This window comes from Rhinolophus hipposideros (assembly GCF_964194185.1).
Source record: "Rhinolophus hipposideros genome assembly, chromosome: 5".
Taxonomy (NCBI): Eukaryota; Metazoa; Chordata; class Mammalia; order Chiroptera; family Rhinolophidae; genus Rhinolophus; species Rhinolophus hipposideros.
In genome coordinates, this window is record NC_138051.1 from 49,920,219 (window position 1) to 49,935,903 (window position 15,685).

Genomic DNA, 15,685 nt, shown 5'->3' on the forward strand with positions numbered 1-15,685 from the left:
ACATGGAGGGATAAACCAGAACAACTATTCCCAAACTACTTACTGATTGAGACACCTTGACTGAGTTGCTCCTCAAACCCAATCCTGTCATTATTCTATAAATGCGAAGAAGCAGCATCCAAGACAAACCTAAGCTATTTCTCCACAGCTAGTGACATTACCAGACTCCTGAGCCTGTATTTTTTTTACTCCATAGTATCGACTACAATCTTTACCTATATGTTCTCATTAACTTAAAAATTATATATATGAACATAAAATTACATGTATGTGCATACATATATAGAAATTAAAAAATATATAAATACAAAAGAATGTTTTCTCTAAAGCTGCAATCTGTCAGATACACTATCATTTCCATTTAAATACAATCAATCATTTATAAAATTCAAGTAAGGTAATATACTGGCACCCATTACTGGCACAAAGCAGGCATTTTATACATTCTTTACAAAGTTTAAAGTAATATAAAAATACATGTGTTAATATTACTATTCCAGCCACATCTGAAGACTATTTTAGAAATGTGGCGCATTGTATTGTATCATAGGTACAGGCAACTTAACCAAATTCACTTATACTTGGCTTAAGAAACAGGAAAAACAAAGAGAAAACCTGGCCAAGAAACAGATACCAAGACAACATGACAGAAAGAAAGTCCTCCAGAATCCAGTTCCCAGAAATCTTTCCTGTATCTATAATTACTCCTTTGGTTACCTCTTCCAGTTTTATGGCTTTAAATACCACGTATCCAAGTGTTTACCAGACATCACTACCTGATGTCTAATGTACATCTCAAATCAGTATGGACAAAATTGAATTCTGGATTTCCCCCTACATCCCAGCCCCCTAAATGTGTTCTTGCCCCAGCCTTCCCCATATAACAGTATATAAAAAACTGCTTTCTTGCAGGTGCTTAAGACAAAAACTTGGTTGCTCTGTCTCATATCCCATATCCAACCCATTAACAAAACCTGTCAGCTTCACCTTCAAAACCTTTTATAATCTTTCCACTTTTCATTACCTCCAACCACTGCTACCATACTGGCCCAAGCCACTCACCTGGGCTTCTATAACAACCTCCTATCTTCTGCCTGTCATCTTCTTTCCTCCCCATGGTCTGTTCTTCCCATAGCTGCCAATGACCTTAAAACATGACAGATCTTTCACATGCTTAAAATGCTCTAATGGCTTTCCAAAGTCTTGATTCTGGTTTACAAGGCTCTACATAAAATGAACCACATTTTATCGCTACAACCTTATCTCCCATTATTCCTCTTACTAGTTTACCCTGTTCTAGCCACAACTGGCCTCTCTGCCAATCTTTGAGTGTCCCAGAGATACACTTAACTTCACTGCCTATATAATGTTAACAATACCTCTCCCAGATTTCCTTTATTTCCTTCAAAAAGACCCTTTTCTGACCACTTTATATACAGAACAGTAACCACTCCTCCACTCCCAACACCTCCCCAATCCTTGGCACTCCCTGTCCTCCACATTTCCTTTTACAGTACCTGTCACCAGCTAGCATGCATATACATTCAATCATAAGCACACATACACTTATTACCTCCCTCCACGATAATACAAAATCCAGATGGTAAGAATTTTGTTTTGTTCACTGCTATATAATACCTAAAACAGCCCTTTGCACATAGTAAGGAAACCAATAAATATGTTAAACAAATGGATAGTACTGACTCTGGGTGGTGAACATGTAAAACGACATATAGATGATGTATTATAGAATTATAGACTTGAAACTATGTAGTTTTGTTAACCACTGTCACTCCAATAAATTTAAAAAAAAACTGAAAAAAATGGATAGTGAGGCAGAAAGCAAGAGACTGATAGATAAAGTATTTATGAATAGCAGGTACAATTTAACTAATTCAAAATATCTGCCATTCCATTCAACGAACATTTGTCCAGAGCCCCAAGACAGACTATGTTAATCTACTATTCCCTTAGTTGTACACAAGTCTTAAACATCTCTCCTGTGTGTATGCATTTCAATGTGCTAAGGGTGACAAAGATACAGTACATTTTTAATAATATGATGCTCAACAAAAGAAACAGTGATCTATTCGAAGGGCAGACATAATCAAACTTTTGGGCAAAAATACTACATTGTTGGAGATACTTCAGGGATTTAAGGGTAATTCTGACTATATGTAATTTCTGCCCTTAGACCTAATACCAATATGAAATCTGACTCGATGGTAGAGCAATATAAAGGTTGGGCTCTGAAGTGAAATCTTAACTCTGCATTTTATTTTAGGTAATGTAACAATGGGCAAGTTACTTTCTCTAAAACTTTGTTTTATTTTTATTTGCATTTATTTTTATTTTTATTTGCATTTTATTTTAGGTAATGTAACAATGGGCAAGTCACTTTCTCTAAAACTTTGTTTCCTTATCTGTAAGTTAGAAATAATAATAGAGGTCTGACAATTAAGTCCATGAACTTGTTGCAATGGTGATATCAGAGGGATTATTCATTATGAATTTGTACCAACTGGACAGTTAACCAAGTTTACTATTTGGAAGTGCTGAAAAGGCTGCTTGAAAAAGTTAAATGACCTGAACTTTTCACCAACAATGAATTACTCTTGCATCACAAGCTCACACAGCACTGTCTGTGAGGGAGTTTTTAGCCAGTAAACAAATCACTGTATTGGAACACCCTCCCTACTCACCTGATCTGGCCCCCAATGACTTCTTTCTTTACCCGAAGATAAAGGAAATATTGAAAGAAAGACATTTTGATTACATTCAGGACATCAACAGTAATATGACGACAGCTCTGGTGGCCATTCCAGAAAAAAGTTCCAAAATTGCTTTGATGGGTGAACTAGACACTGGCGTCAGTGCATAGCTTCCCAAGGGGAGTACTTCAAAGGTGACCATAGTCATATTCAGCAACGAGGTATGTAGCACTTTTTCTAGGATTAGTTCACGAACTTAATTGTCTCACCTTGTGTACATAGGATGATTGTGAGGCTTAACCAAAATACATGCAAAGCACCTATTGTTGCCATAAATGATTGTATATCTTAACTGCTTGCTTTTTATTAAAGATCTGATGAGCATATTTTATACCTCTGAAATCACTTTCACTATCTTAAAAGTCATACAAACTGGGTTGTTAGCTCTAAAACAAATCACTGGAGACTTAATAATATAACCTCTTAAAGAAAAGTTACAACCAAAATCTTAAGAGATAATAAAATGAACCACAGAGTCAACAATTCTTATTGTCTAGTATCACACTAATACTGTGTCATCTCAATTACAAGTTTATAATCCTGCTCAGCTAATGTGTTCTAGCCTTTCGTAAGTAATTACGCAAATTGTAAAGACCTGAAGGGTGTCTGATGATCCTTTTATTAATAGATTTTTCCCCTCTTTACTACTGGCTACCTATATTCTAGATATTTCACACACAAAAAAGAAAATTGGGCCCCTATAGCAAGTTAAGACATAAAACTCAGGGTAATAAAAACTGATTATAAATCACATAATCCACACAGTGGGCCCACACATCTCTTTCATAATTATCATTCTTCTCATATCTACATCTTACTTTGGAGCTTAGTAAAGCATATGGGGAAAATTATGTGAAAAGACCCAGAGTGAAATAGAACTACTGTCTCACTTTGCCCTTCAAAATTAAAGGCCAAAAATGAAATAGTGAGTGCCAAGAATAGTGTTTCCCAAACTCTGTTCCTCAAGAAACATTAATAGGTATTCTGCAAATAAAGGATTCAATAGCCAAATAGGTTTGAGGAATAATATAATACATATTATATCACTTGCTTAGAGATTTACAAAGTATTAGCATTTTAAAAGCTCTGAGAAGTCCTGTTTGAACAGACAGACAAATAAAACTTTAATTTTGTGAATCCAGGCATTTACCAAATTTATTTACCAGTAACAATTTGGGGTAAACATCTATAAACACCTCATAGAACACTGTTGAAGAAACCTAGAAAGGGAAGATCTTGTCAGAACTTCTCAAGGATAGGTAGCATACCAGTCACATCATAGGTGATTCATTCATTGGCAAATTCTACTTTTATGATATTTTCCAATTAAAAACCATTAAGATGATTTCATAATTATCTAATGACTGAAACTGAAAACAAGGTGAGCAACCAATGCTGAATAAACTGGAATGGCAATTTAATCAATAATAAATAAATGTAATGAGCTGATTAGCAAGGTGTCAAAACTTGATTATATGATCAGATTCAATAAATCTATTGACTTCCGGGTTTGGCAACGGCACTGTTACTCTTTCAAGCACTGAAGAACAGAATCAGTGTTGCATAAAAGTTTTCAACCCAAGTAAAGGACGGTTTAACTGCTTCAGAAAAAGAACCGGCAAGCAAAATATCAGAATTCAAGAAAAGGGTATAAGCAGAAAATTATATAGCAGAACTGACAGAAGTCATCCACAAAACAAGTTATGAACTAAACATAGTTCTTTGGCAGAGTTCATACATCCAGCAGTAAGTGTCATTACTCTTTCCTTTATCACTGGCAGCTATAAAAGACCACTACTGGTCAATGATGACAATACGTCTTCTTATAATAAGGGGGCTATAAAGTAGAAATAATGTTGGAAGAGAAAGAAGAAAATAATACTATGAGTCCTCAATCTTTACTTTCTCAGTTCAAATTCATCATTTCCCCTGCTCCTGTTAACTGTCTTCAAAATCATTCTCATACACACTTTTAGACCCTGAAATATCTCATCTTTTGGATATTCCACTTACCTTCCCCTTTTCCCTTCAATCCTAGGTTTCCTATTTCTAGTTGTGTTTCAGATTTTTCATTTATATGCTAAAACATCACCAAAAAGGAAACAAGTAAAAGAAGTGGAAGTTTCACAAGTAATTCAGCACAAACTGCCAATTAATTGTGTCATTTGGAACAACATTGCTTTCCTTATAGAACAAAGATACTATCGTTCTGAGTTGTAATCTATCTTTTCACTAAAAGAACATGAACAAATAAGAATTGGTAGTCTCACCTGATGCTTCATATAATGATGCATATAGGGTGTTGCAATTTTAATAACTTTGAGGCAAAATGGGCACAGCAAATTCTTAGTGTTTTCATGGCATGTTCTAAAATGAGTTTCTACATCAGAAAATGATGATGATCTATAATTGCAAACCTACAAATAAAAAGGTTTAGTTTAACTTGAAAATGTATGATATACAATTACAAAGTAACAACGGTAAGTCATTTGTTCAGAAGAACATTATATACTATTAATATTAAGTCAGCTATGATTAATATTATGATGTCTGCACAACCTAGAATCTCAGTAACACAAGCACCAAAAGATAATCTTTGAGAAGGAAACGTCTCTTTCAAAGTTTAGGAGTATTTTCCAAAATATTACTAGATTCCCTTCTTTTTATTAGATCTTTTTATCTATCACACCCTATCCTGACTTGAATTTTCAAACTCTGTGACACCTCTTGTCCTATAAACTTTTTTCTGCTACATAAAACAATATCCTCCTTTAGATTATAAATGGCTTCCAGACTATGGCAGTGGCAATTTATTTTTATTTTGCTTTCCCATTCCTTCAAATACTGGAAAAATACTAGTCCCAAAGCATTTGGTAAGGTTCTCTATATCTAAAATCATTTCATATTTCTTTTGTATGCCTACATTCTTCCCTATATGGTAAGATAAGTCCACACGTTTGTTTTTCTTCCACAGGACTTTGTCCAGTATAGGGGTGGGAAAACAGTGGCACCTGGGCCAATTCTAACTCTACTGATGCCACATACAATGCATGAGTTATGCCACAGGACTTTCTACTAATAAATTCCTTACATGAGGGATTTTAATTTTAGTAACCAATTTTATCTAAATGGTTAGAAAAATAAAAGAATATATTTCATGACACATGAGAATTACATGAAATTCAAATTTCAGTGTCCATGAATAAAGCTTTACTGAAACACAACCACATCCAATCATTTACTGATTATCTATGGCTGTCTGTGCTACAATGGTAGAGTTGTTGTGATTAGTTGCAACACAGACCGTATGATCCTCAAAGCCTGAATACCTGGCCCTTTATAGAAAAAACTTGCTGACTCCTAACCTAGTAGGTTTAAATCTTGTAACCAAAACAACAGAACCAAACAAACACTAAGTACACAATAAAATACGTGTGTACCTGGCAAATATATGGCATTTCACCGGGTTTATGATTGTCCTTCATATGTTGCAAAAGAATATGCTCTGTTTCAAATGATAATTCACAGATTTTGCAAATGGCTAAAAGTGGGGGGAAAAAGATATTACACCATTTCAAGATATATACACACAAACATTGAATCATATTTTACACCCGAAAATAATATAATGTTATATGTCAATTATACCTCCATTTTTTTAAACGAAGTGTCCTCTTGAGGCCAAGATATATATATATACATACATATACATATATATGTATGTATATGTATATATATATATATATATATGTATTTCATTTTACACATATATCAGCAACAATAATATTAGAATTGGTGGTGGTGGTGAAGAGTTATATAGTTAACTGTGTTCTAAGCACTTGACTTTAATTAACGCACTTAATTCCCATAACAACATTAGAAAGCAGGTATTTCTATTATCCCCATTATTCAAATATTAAGTAACTTGCCTGAGATCACATAGCTATTAAGAGGCAGAGGTGGGATTTGAACCCAAGCTATCTAGCTCCAAAATCTATTATTTTAACTACCATTGTAGTTAACATTCTTACTGAAATTTAAATAAAGTGTGCTGATTTCATACTTGAAACCTATGATCTGAGGCTTCTAATGTAGTTCCGCACATACAATACACAGGTTATGATATTTACCTTAATGAATTATTTACAAGAGGAGCTTTAATTTTTGCAACTAATTTTATTTAAAAGTTTATAAAGACAATAGCAAAGTAAAACTTCCACCTAACACAATACAATATATACAACAGAAAATATTTTAACTGTTCCTGAGAAGAGGATGCAAAGTCCTTAAATGATGTTCACTCTTATTCTTTGATATCCTGTAACTTAAATACTGTCATATGAAGTCAATGATTTACAAAAAAAAAGTTCATATTAGTTAAAACATAACTCTTTCAATTTTGTCCTCAAATTCCAAAGTTTTATTCTTATTTTTCTAATGGGCTTCTTAAGTTTTTCTCAGAATTAATATTGTTAAAAATCATTAACATTCAATACTTAAATGAAATAATAACTTACTAGAAAATTCATGGGGTGTGTGAGTACTTTCAATGTGACACTGCAGTTGAAATGGCGTGGGAAATTGACGGTAGCAGTGCTGGCAGGTGGTGTGGTTTTCCCAGCTCTCACTGCTCTGCTTCTCAAGTTCCAAATGGTGTTTCATGTGGTTCATAAACCTATAAGTGATTGTCAACAGGTGCAAAAATTCAGATTTAAAAACAAAAATCTCACAAATAAGTACCTGCATCTAAATCTTAAAATATAGATGTATTACTCAAAATAAAATCTCAAAAGCCTGAAAGTCTTCTAGAAAAGTGTGCACTTTAAACAATCCCTTTCATTAAGTGGGATAAGTAAATCTTTTCATTTCATCTTCATTTTAAAAATTCATTAATTAATCTGAAATATCACTAATTTGCTCTTATTGATTTCAGATTATTAAAAAGTTTTCTTAAGATAAAACAGCAGGCTTTCTTTCCATACATGAAATACTATTTACATGTTTAAATAAACTGAAAGGAAGGAAACCCTACCACCAAAAGCAGCTACAGAGTCATGAGAGGAATATTTTAAGGCTGTGAAGATATACTAATAAATTCCAAATGCTTAAAAGACAAATTACTGGTATTTTTACTTGTGTCTTGGTTTCTAAATGCATGTAATAGCAATTTTAATGCCTACAATTACAAGAACCTTTTGTTTTATTTAATGATACTGGTTTACTGTTAGCACAGGCTGTTTATTTTAACTTGCAGACTGTGCCTTTTGTAGGCAACGTCCATTTTTCAGTTTCACATTCTGCTATTTCAGCTTCCCTACAAGGCTTCTTATGAGCAGGAACTATGACCTTTAACAGCAGAGAGTGCAATATAAATGGGAACACCTATTTAAAAGGGCTTACTGAAGCTTTTTGCTAAATTTGAAAACAAAGTTATTCAATCAAAATCACAATTTTTAGACTGGGGCAACTATTAACAATTACTCACTTTGAGTCCCTAAAGGAAATAATCTTGAAATGAAGTGATAATGTCATCAATCTGCATAGCAATCATCATGAAGGTCATAACATTTATCTCTTTTTCACACCTCTAGAACACTACTTCTGTTTACAACAGGTTATGGCATGCCTTTTTGTCCACCTTGGGTTTTAACTTCAGCTCCACAAACAGCTATAGAAAAATCTTAGTGTTGGCTAAACATTTACATATAGAGAAAAGATCACAAGCCATTAAATTTTCAGCTCACAACTAAGCAATTAAAGTATATCTATATAAAATAATTTCTTAACTAGCAGGCTTTCACTCAATTATTATATGAGCCCCCATCAGGAGCGCATACTACTTAAACCAACAGATGGAAATGAGAAAACAAAAACCAAACTTCTTGAAATTATGTTCGCAGAATAAAATAAACCTAAGTGTTTTGGTGACACTCAATGTAGGAAAAAAAAAATACTATACCAAGTATGTTGATAAGGCAGAGAGTAGAAACCTAAATCTATTAGTTTCTTACCATTGTCTACAAATATCAACTTGCTTTTCCAGTTTTTACTGTTAAGATAAAACATGATTTAACATACATATAATTTCTTTGATTATGAAGTGTTTCACTAAGATTATATTTACTAAACAATCAGTATTTCAAAAAATGCTCAATTCCTGGAATGTCTTTATATTCTGATACTCTACAAATATGTAACTAGTCTTCTGGAACAATATGAAAACAGGAAATTTTCTATTTCTATATGTTTAATACTAAATTGGCTAATCTTAAAGGAAAAGCCAAAAACTGTTGCTGCAATAACTTCTAATATCACATATATAACATTAGGTAAAAAGGAACTAAGTCAGTGCACCATATTTATGCAATTTACCATATTTACTAACATAGTTTTTCTGGTGCATTTTATTATTAAAATGGTAAGAATATGGAAATAGGTGACAGAGTTCAATTGTAATATCATTTCAGTATTATATCACAAAGTATAAAATCCTTTCTGCTAAACTATTAGGTTGGTGCAAAAGTAATTGCGGTTAAAAAAAAAAGTAATTGCAGTTTAAAAGGTTAAAAATAATTGTAAAAACCACAATTACTTTTGCACCAACCTAATACTAGGGCCATTATCTATTGATGGCTGTTAAAGTTTGATAAGAAGAGATAAAGAAATGTGAAAACTCATATGAAATAATATATGTGAAAGAATTTTGAAAACTATTATACAAAATACTACCATTAACGAAGCATTAATAATTGCTATGAAAGTGTATCACAGTGTTTTTGATTCTTTTTGGACTCAAGAACTCACAATAAAATGAAATAAATTCTGGGTTCAGAAGTAACTTATTGATACCTAAGAATGCTAATTACAAATAATATTTATCAAGGGTAAATATAAAAAGGCATACATATATGTTTGTATACAGACACACACACACACACACACACACACACCCCTCACCTAAATGATGGGAGGTACAATGATGTCTGCAACTTACTTTGAAAAGCACACACACACACACACACACACACACACACAAAATAGGTTGAAGGAAGGATGAATAAATATATGATAAAGCAAGTACAGTAAAATGTTAATGGTAGAATCAAGGTGATAGTATACAAGTGTTCATTGTAAAATTTTTAAAACTTTGCTGAATATCTAAATATCTATTATAATAAAATTGTGGAAAAACAATTTTACCTAATATAAATGTAAAGCTATAAAACAATGGAAAATATCAATCAATATCTCTTGTTACTTGGTTCTTGCTACTAACTTATTTAAAGGATGACAGCTAATAGTTTGCCATGTAACTCAAAGATTCCAAGGTATGCGTTCCCAAAATTTAAAGCATACATGTATAAAATCTTCAAAACTCCACTGGAAATTAAATCTCTATTTTTTTAAAGGGGTTAAATTTTATAATAAAGCAGACACACTTCACTTTTTCTGCAAGGTAAATGTTCTAAAACTTCTAAGTATCAATTGAAAGATTTGAGCATTAAATAAAATTAGTGTGGTGGATATCAAGTTGGACAAAACATAAATAAGTGGTTTTTCTTGTGATGTAAAGAAAAATAAAATTCAAAAGCAGCTAAAAATAAAAATTATCTCATGAAAATTCCTAAATCACTGATAATATAGGGAAAAAGAGTTAATTTAGCTTTATTTGAAATACTGTTCATCCTTTCTTAAGTTATCTTAAAGAAATACAAGAGGATTCTGGAGTCAACTCAAAATACAAGAAAGGACGCAAGCTTTTCAACAAGAAAATCTGCCTTTGTTTTTAGTAGAAAGTGTTAAAATCTAGAATGGCACAGAAAAATGCAAGATAGATACAACATTTATAGCTGCAGCATTTCAATTTTCAAATAGAAATAAAAATAAGTACCTACATACCTAATATTATTTTTAAGAATTTTCAAGCAACTGAAGCATTTAAAGGTTGTGTGAGTCTTCTGTTCTTCCTGGACATCTCCTTCGTGTTTTCCATAATAAAAGTCATTAACTAACATGATCAATTTTCCTTTCTCTGAATCAATAGTCTTATTTTTATTTGTCGTACTTGAAAGCTCTGTTTTAGCCAGTCCCAAAAAATTATTTATCATGTCTGGACAACAGTACTGAAAGAGAAAAAAATAGAAGCCTTATTTATCTTTAAAAAAACGATACCTATAGATAATGTAATACAGAATTGTACACCTGAAATCTATGTAATTTCACTAACAATTGTCACCCCAATAAATTTAAAAACAAACAAAACAAACAAAAAAAGATACCAAAAAAATGATTCTGTGTGTACACCTAAGATCAGACCATTTAAAACTATGCTTGGTAATATATCTGGAAAAATAATCACCAAGTTTGTGGTGCATATACATAGTTTAAAAAACTCAAACAATAAATATCTAGTATCTTAATAAACAACAACAAAAATTTTTTTAAAGAAAAGAAACCATGACTTGGCCACAGATCTAATAGTTTTTTCCTTGCAATTTAACTTTTCAGAGGTAAAATTTTAATAATAATTTAAATATTTAAATTAACTAAACTAAAACTAAAAATCATTCATTTGATATCCATGTTAAGATAGAATATAAAAAAGAAATGTAGTTTTATGTCCGTAATGCATATGTTTAATTATCAAGCAGCAGAATAAATTTCATATCATCTGGTTGGAATTGGATATTGAACACAGCTAACCTGCCATTCCCCAAAAACATGGCACTAAAAAATGTATGGGGAAAAAAGAGTCACCGGTTTATACCTCACAAACTTCAACAGTTACATCTTGACAACTAGAATGCTTGAATATTTGAAGGGAAAATTTAATTCCTCATGATTAAAATCAAGATGTTACATAAACTGGTTTTAGTATGGAATGCTTTCATACATAAGCTTTTTTTTCAACAATATATAACTAATTAATTTATTTACATAATTTTCAGTTACACAATCTCTCTAGGGCTGTTTTTCTCAGAAGGCAATCCAAAAACAATTACAAGTGCTTTTCAAAATGCTAATGCCTGGGCCCACTTCAGAGCAATAAACCACAAGGTCTAAAGATAGGCCCCAGAAATCTGTATTTTTTAACAAGCCACCCAGGTAATTCTTTTCCAACTTAAACCAACTGACTCAAAGTTTTTCTAAATGTGTCATTTAGTAAATTATTAGCAATATAAGAAAATTTGAAAATCTAAACACAATTTCTATTCCATTTCTAAGATAACATCTATTTCCTCTCCTGTCACACTGAAACGTTAAATCATTGGTGTAACTTTCTGTGTCACATGGGCCTTTATCCAAGACAGACCTATACAATTTCCTTCACTTGCACTTATTTTGTTCACTTGTCGATTTTGTAGCCTATTAAAAACAAAACAAAACAAAAAAACCCCACAAAATCTAAAACAGACCCAAAAGAGGGGGGAAAATACTGAATAAAATGGACCGACATGAAGTGACAAAATTTGTGTTTAGGAGTTAAGGTTGCACCCATAAACTATATTAAAGAACATTAGTTTTTTAATACAATATGATCCTCTATAGTCTATCACTATGAATAAGTACAGTTGAAATGAAACCACAACAAAAAGAGGAAAATGAGTAAAGTTTTTCTATATTTGTTTCTGAAATCTTCCTGAGACACATACAATACTTAAGAGCTCAAACTTAAGGAATTCAGACTATTTCTATGGACTTTTACCAAGCTAAGTTTCTTCTAAAATATGCTAGTTTTGACTTTAAGGATAAATGAAGAAAAAGATGGATCAGAGTAAATCCACCAGAACTATCAGAAAAACTACTCAATATGTATGTTTTACAAATGATGTTATCAGTAGCAGTTTGATAGACAAACTCCTCACCTTTTCTACAGTTTTACTACAGAGATGATTTCAAACAACAATGGGAAAAAATCATAATGAACAAAAATGATGTAACATAGAATAGTTTCCTTAATTAGGAATGTGAATAACCTTATATACTCAAACATTGTATCTGGCTTTCAGACTGTATGTTATTCTGCATCATAGTTGAGACTTGATTGTTTTCTAAAGTCTACAAAATAATTTAAGTAATCTATATTAGAGTGTACTATAAGGTATTTTATATTTTTTAAAAATGTCTAATTTGGTACATGTATAAAGTTAAAGTTACCCTAAATACCCATAAACTATGATGCACATAACAAATGATCAAATGCTTGCTTTCTCCCATTTTCTTCTTTTTTTTAAAGAAACGTTAGGACGAGATTTTTAAAAATAGACATATATTCACAGTATCTTTTAAACAAGGTTTCAGATACCTATAAAATAGCTGAATAATAAACCACTGACAACCACGAATGGACAATAAGGTGAATTGAACTAGGTTGGGAGATTTAATATCTGAGAGGGACAGCAAACTATCCGAAAGAAAATATCCAAAAGGCAAGAAAGCAATTTAAGAGAGAAATAGGCTTAGATTTTGTTTTATAGGAGGACAGGGTAAATTATCGATGGCATGACTAACTATGTTCCAAAATCAACTGGTCATCTTTTATTCAGTCCTATTACCCTTTTGGTTCTAGCTCTTCACTATAACCCCCAATTTATCCCGTATTTTCTTTGGTTAGCCATTCTGAAGTATTAAATAGTTTAATGCCATATACTGTAAATTTGACAAGTAGCAAGCAAGATCTAAACACCATTCTCATCTTCATTCCTCCCAGTAGATCATGTTCTGTTAGTTAGTTACCTAAAAGTTTAAATAGGATTTTTTAAAGAGCAAAAATGTTGCTGTCTTTTTTAAATAGCAAAATAGAACTTCCCATATGATCATCCTCTATAAGTGAACATTTTCCCTTTCTTCTTCTGGGATTCACCCAAAATCCATAACAACCAAATTCTAAACATTTTATTTTCATTGAATCTAAGAACCCGATAAAATCCAGACTCCACAGCATATGAAAGCACTATCCAAAGCAGAGAAGATTAGACAGAAGACATGTAATTGGAACTAGATCAGACAAGTCAAAAGGGTCCAGTGTTAACATACCTTAGAAAGTATCAGCAAAAATATACATTCCAAAGATGAAAGAAACATACTGAAGTACAAAGCTATACATCCTTTGTTTGCAAAAAAAGGTACAGAAGCTCGGGAAAGAAGGATGGCAGAAGGCACCCAGACCTCATTTGGTACAGAGAAGAAGAAAAAGCAAGGCTATGTATAAAATCAGACACAGAAGTCACACTTGCAAGAAGCCTTCTGTCCAGCAAAGAGCTGTATACGCAGACAAGCTAGTAAACTCTGACAACCTATGCTTTCAAAAAGAAGCCTCGTACCAAACAACTAGCCTAAGAAAATTCAACTTGTTCAATATGATAGGAACTTATATCCAAACAAAAATACTTTAAGATAAAAAGCAGGAAAATGTATAATTCTGACCAAAAAACTATGGAGCAGATGCATGCTAATGATAATAGGCCAAAATCTTTGCCACGATTTTTAAAAACTTAATGAAGCAATTGTGTCTACTTGGAAGATTATAAAGCAAAAAGAAATGGAAAGACAAAAAGATGACATACAAAAGATGGCAAAATCAAGGGGAAAAGTAGAGGGAAAAATCAAATCAGAGAGATAAAGATAGATTAGAATAAAATATAGTGGTGACCAGACATTGGAAAAAAATAAAGGACACAGAGACTAGTAATGAGAAAAGCCAATAAAGTTAAAAAAAAAAAAAAGTTAAAAGAATGATAAAGATAATGACACATATGATAGACAAAAGACATGGAATAAATACATACTGGACAACATTTGCCCCATCCCCCCCAAAAAAGCAAAACAAATTTATAGAATATTTACGATTATATTACCAAATAAAGTAGCATAGGTATAAGTGTTGTAAATAGTACAAAGATAAATAAACATTCAGAAAGATAATATTGACCAAAATTAGGAAGGAGAGAGGATTAAGGATCGATGGGATAAGAAAATTTAAAGGATAAGAAATTTAATGGTGCTTTGAACATTGATAGTAAAGAATGGCCAAAGGAATAGATGACTATTGGAATTATATTAACATTAAAATTATGAGGATAAATAGGAGAACAAAAATGTGACTTCCCTAAAAATCCAAACTATACAACATACAAATCAACCACACAGTGAAAGATACTTAAAAAGAATAAGACAACAAAAAATTGCGACAGAACCAAGACCAGATAAATCTATATCTGGTCTTAATATATATCATAAATATATATTATAAATATATATCAATGAATATAAACAAATTTAACTCAACTACTAAAACAAAAGAGATTTTCATATGGGATCACAAAAGGAAAATAATTCTACTGAAAGCAAGACGCATATTTAAAACAAAGCGATTCAGAAGGCTTGAAAATAAAACGATTAACAAATAGATCAGGCAAATGGAAACCATAAGAAAATAAGGATTGTGAACCTAAAAGTCATTAAAAATTAAGACAAAAAGGACATTTTATAAAAATACTGAAGGATGCATTCACAATACAGCTATAAGAGTTAGATTCATGTATATTGCAAACATCTATAACAATCTTAAAGCAGAAGTACAATGTATCCAAGAAAATACTAGTAATCACAGATGTGGACTGAGATGTGGTATTTCTCAATCCATGACATATCAAGTAGAAAAAAAAAAGTGAAGATATAGAAATCTAAATAATGTAATCAATAAGCTAGATCTGGTTGATAAATATCATATTTTATACCCTAAAAAAATACAGTATACCTATTTTCAAGTTTCCATGTAACATTAAATAGCCCATACACTTTTCAAAAAAGAAGTTATTTGTGAGAATTTGGACTTTATACCATTAAAGGCCTGAATGCCATCTATGCCAATTAATTGGTTATAAAAACAAAAAGAGAATAAACATCTATCT

The 15,685-nt window shown here is 31.8% G+C and overlaps 1 protein-coding gene across 4 annotated transcripts in view; it reads right to left on the minus strand.

Annotated features, from left to right (window-relative positions):
- ZNF280D (zinc finger protein 280D) overlaps positions 1-15,685 on the minus strand; it is a 102,565-nt gene that overhangs the window by 45,411 nt on the left and 41,469 nt on the right. For all 4 annotated transcript variants that reach the window (XM_081049310.1, XM_081049311.1, XM_081049312.1 and 1 more), the window contains 4 exons: positions 10,671-10,894; positions 7,289-7,446; positions 6,212-6,312; positions 5,042-5,188 (listed from right to left, as the gene is read on the minus strand). In XM_081049310.1, the coding sequence (XP_080905436.1) occupies positions 5,042-5,188; positions 6,212-6,312; positions 7,289-7,446; positions 10,671-10,894 (630 nt within the window). The remainder of the gene's footprint in view (positions 1-5,041; positions 5,189-6,211; positions 6,313-7,288; positions 7,447-10,670; positions 10,895-15,685) is intronic.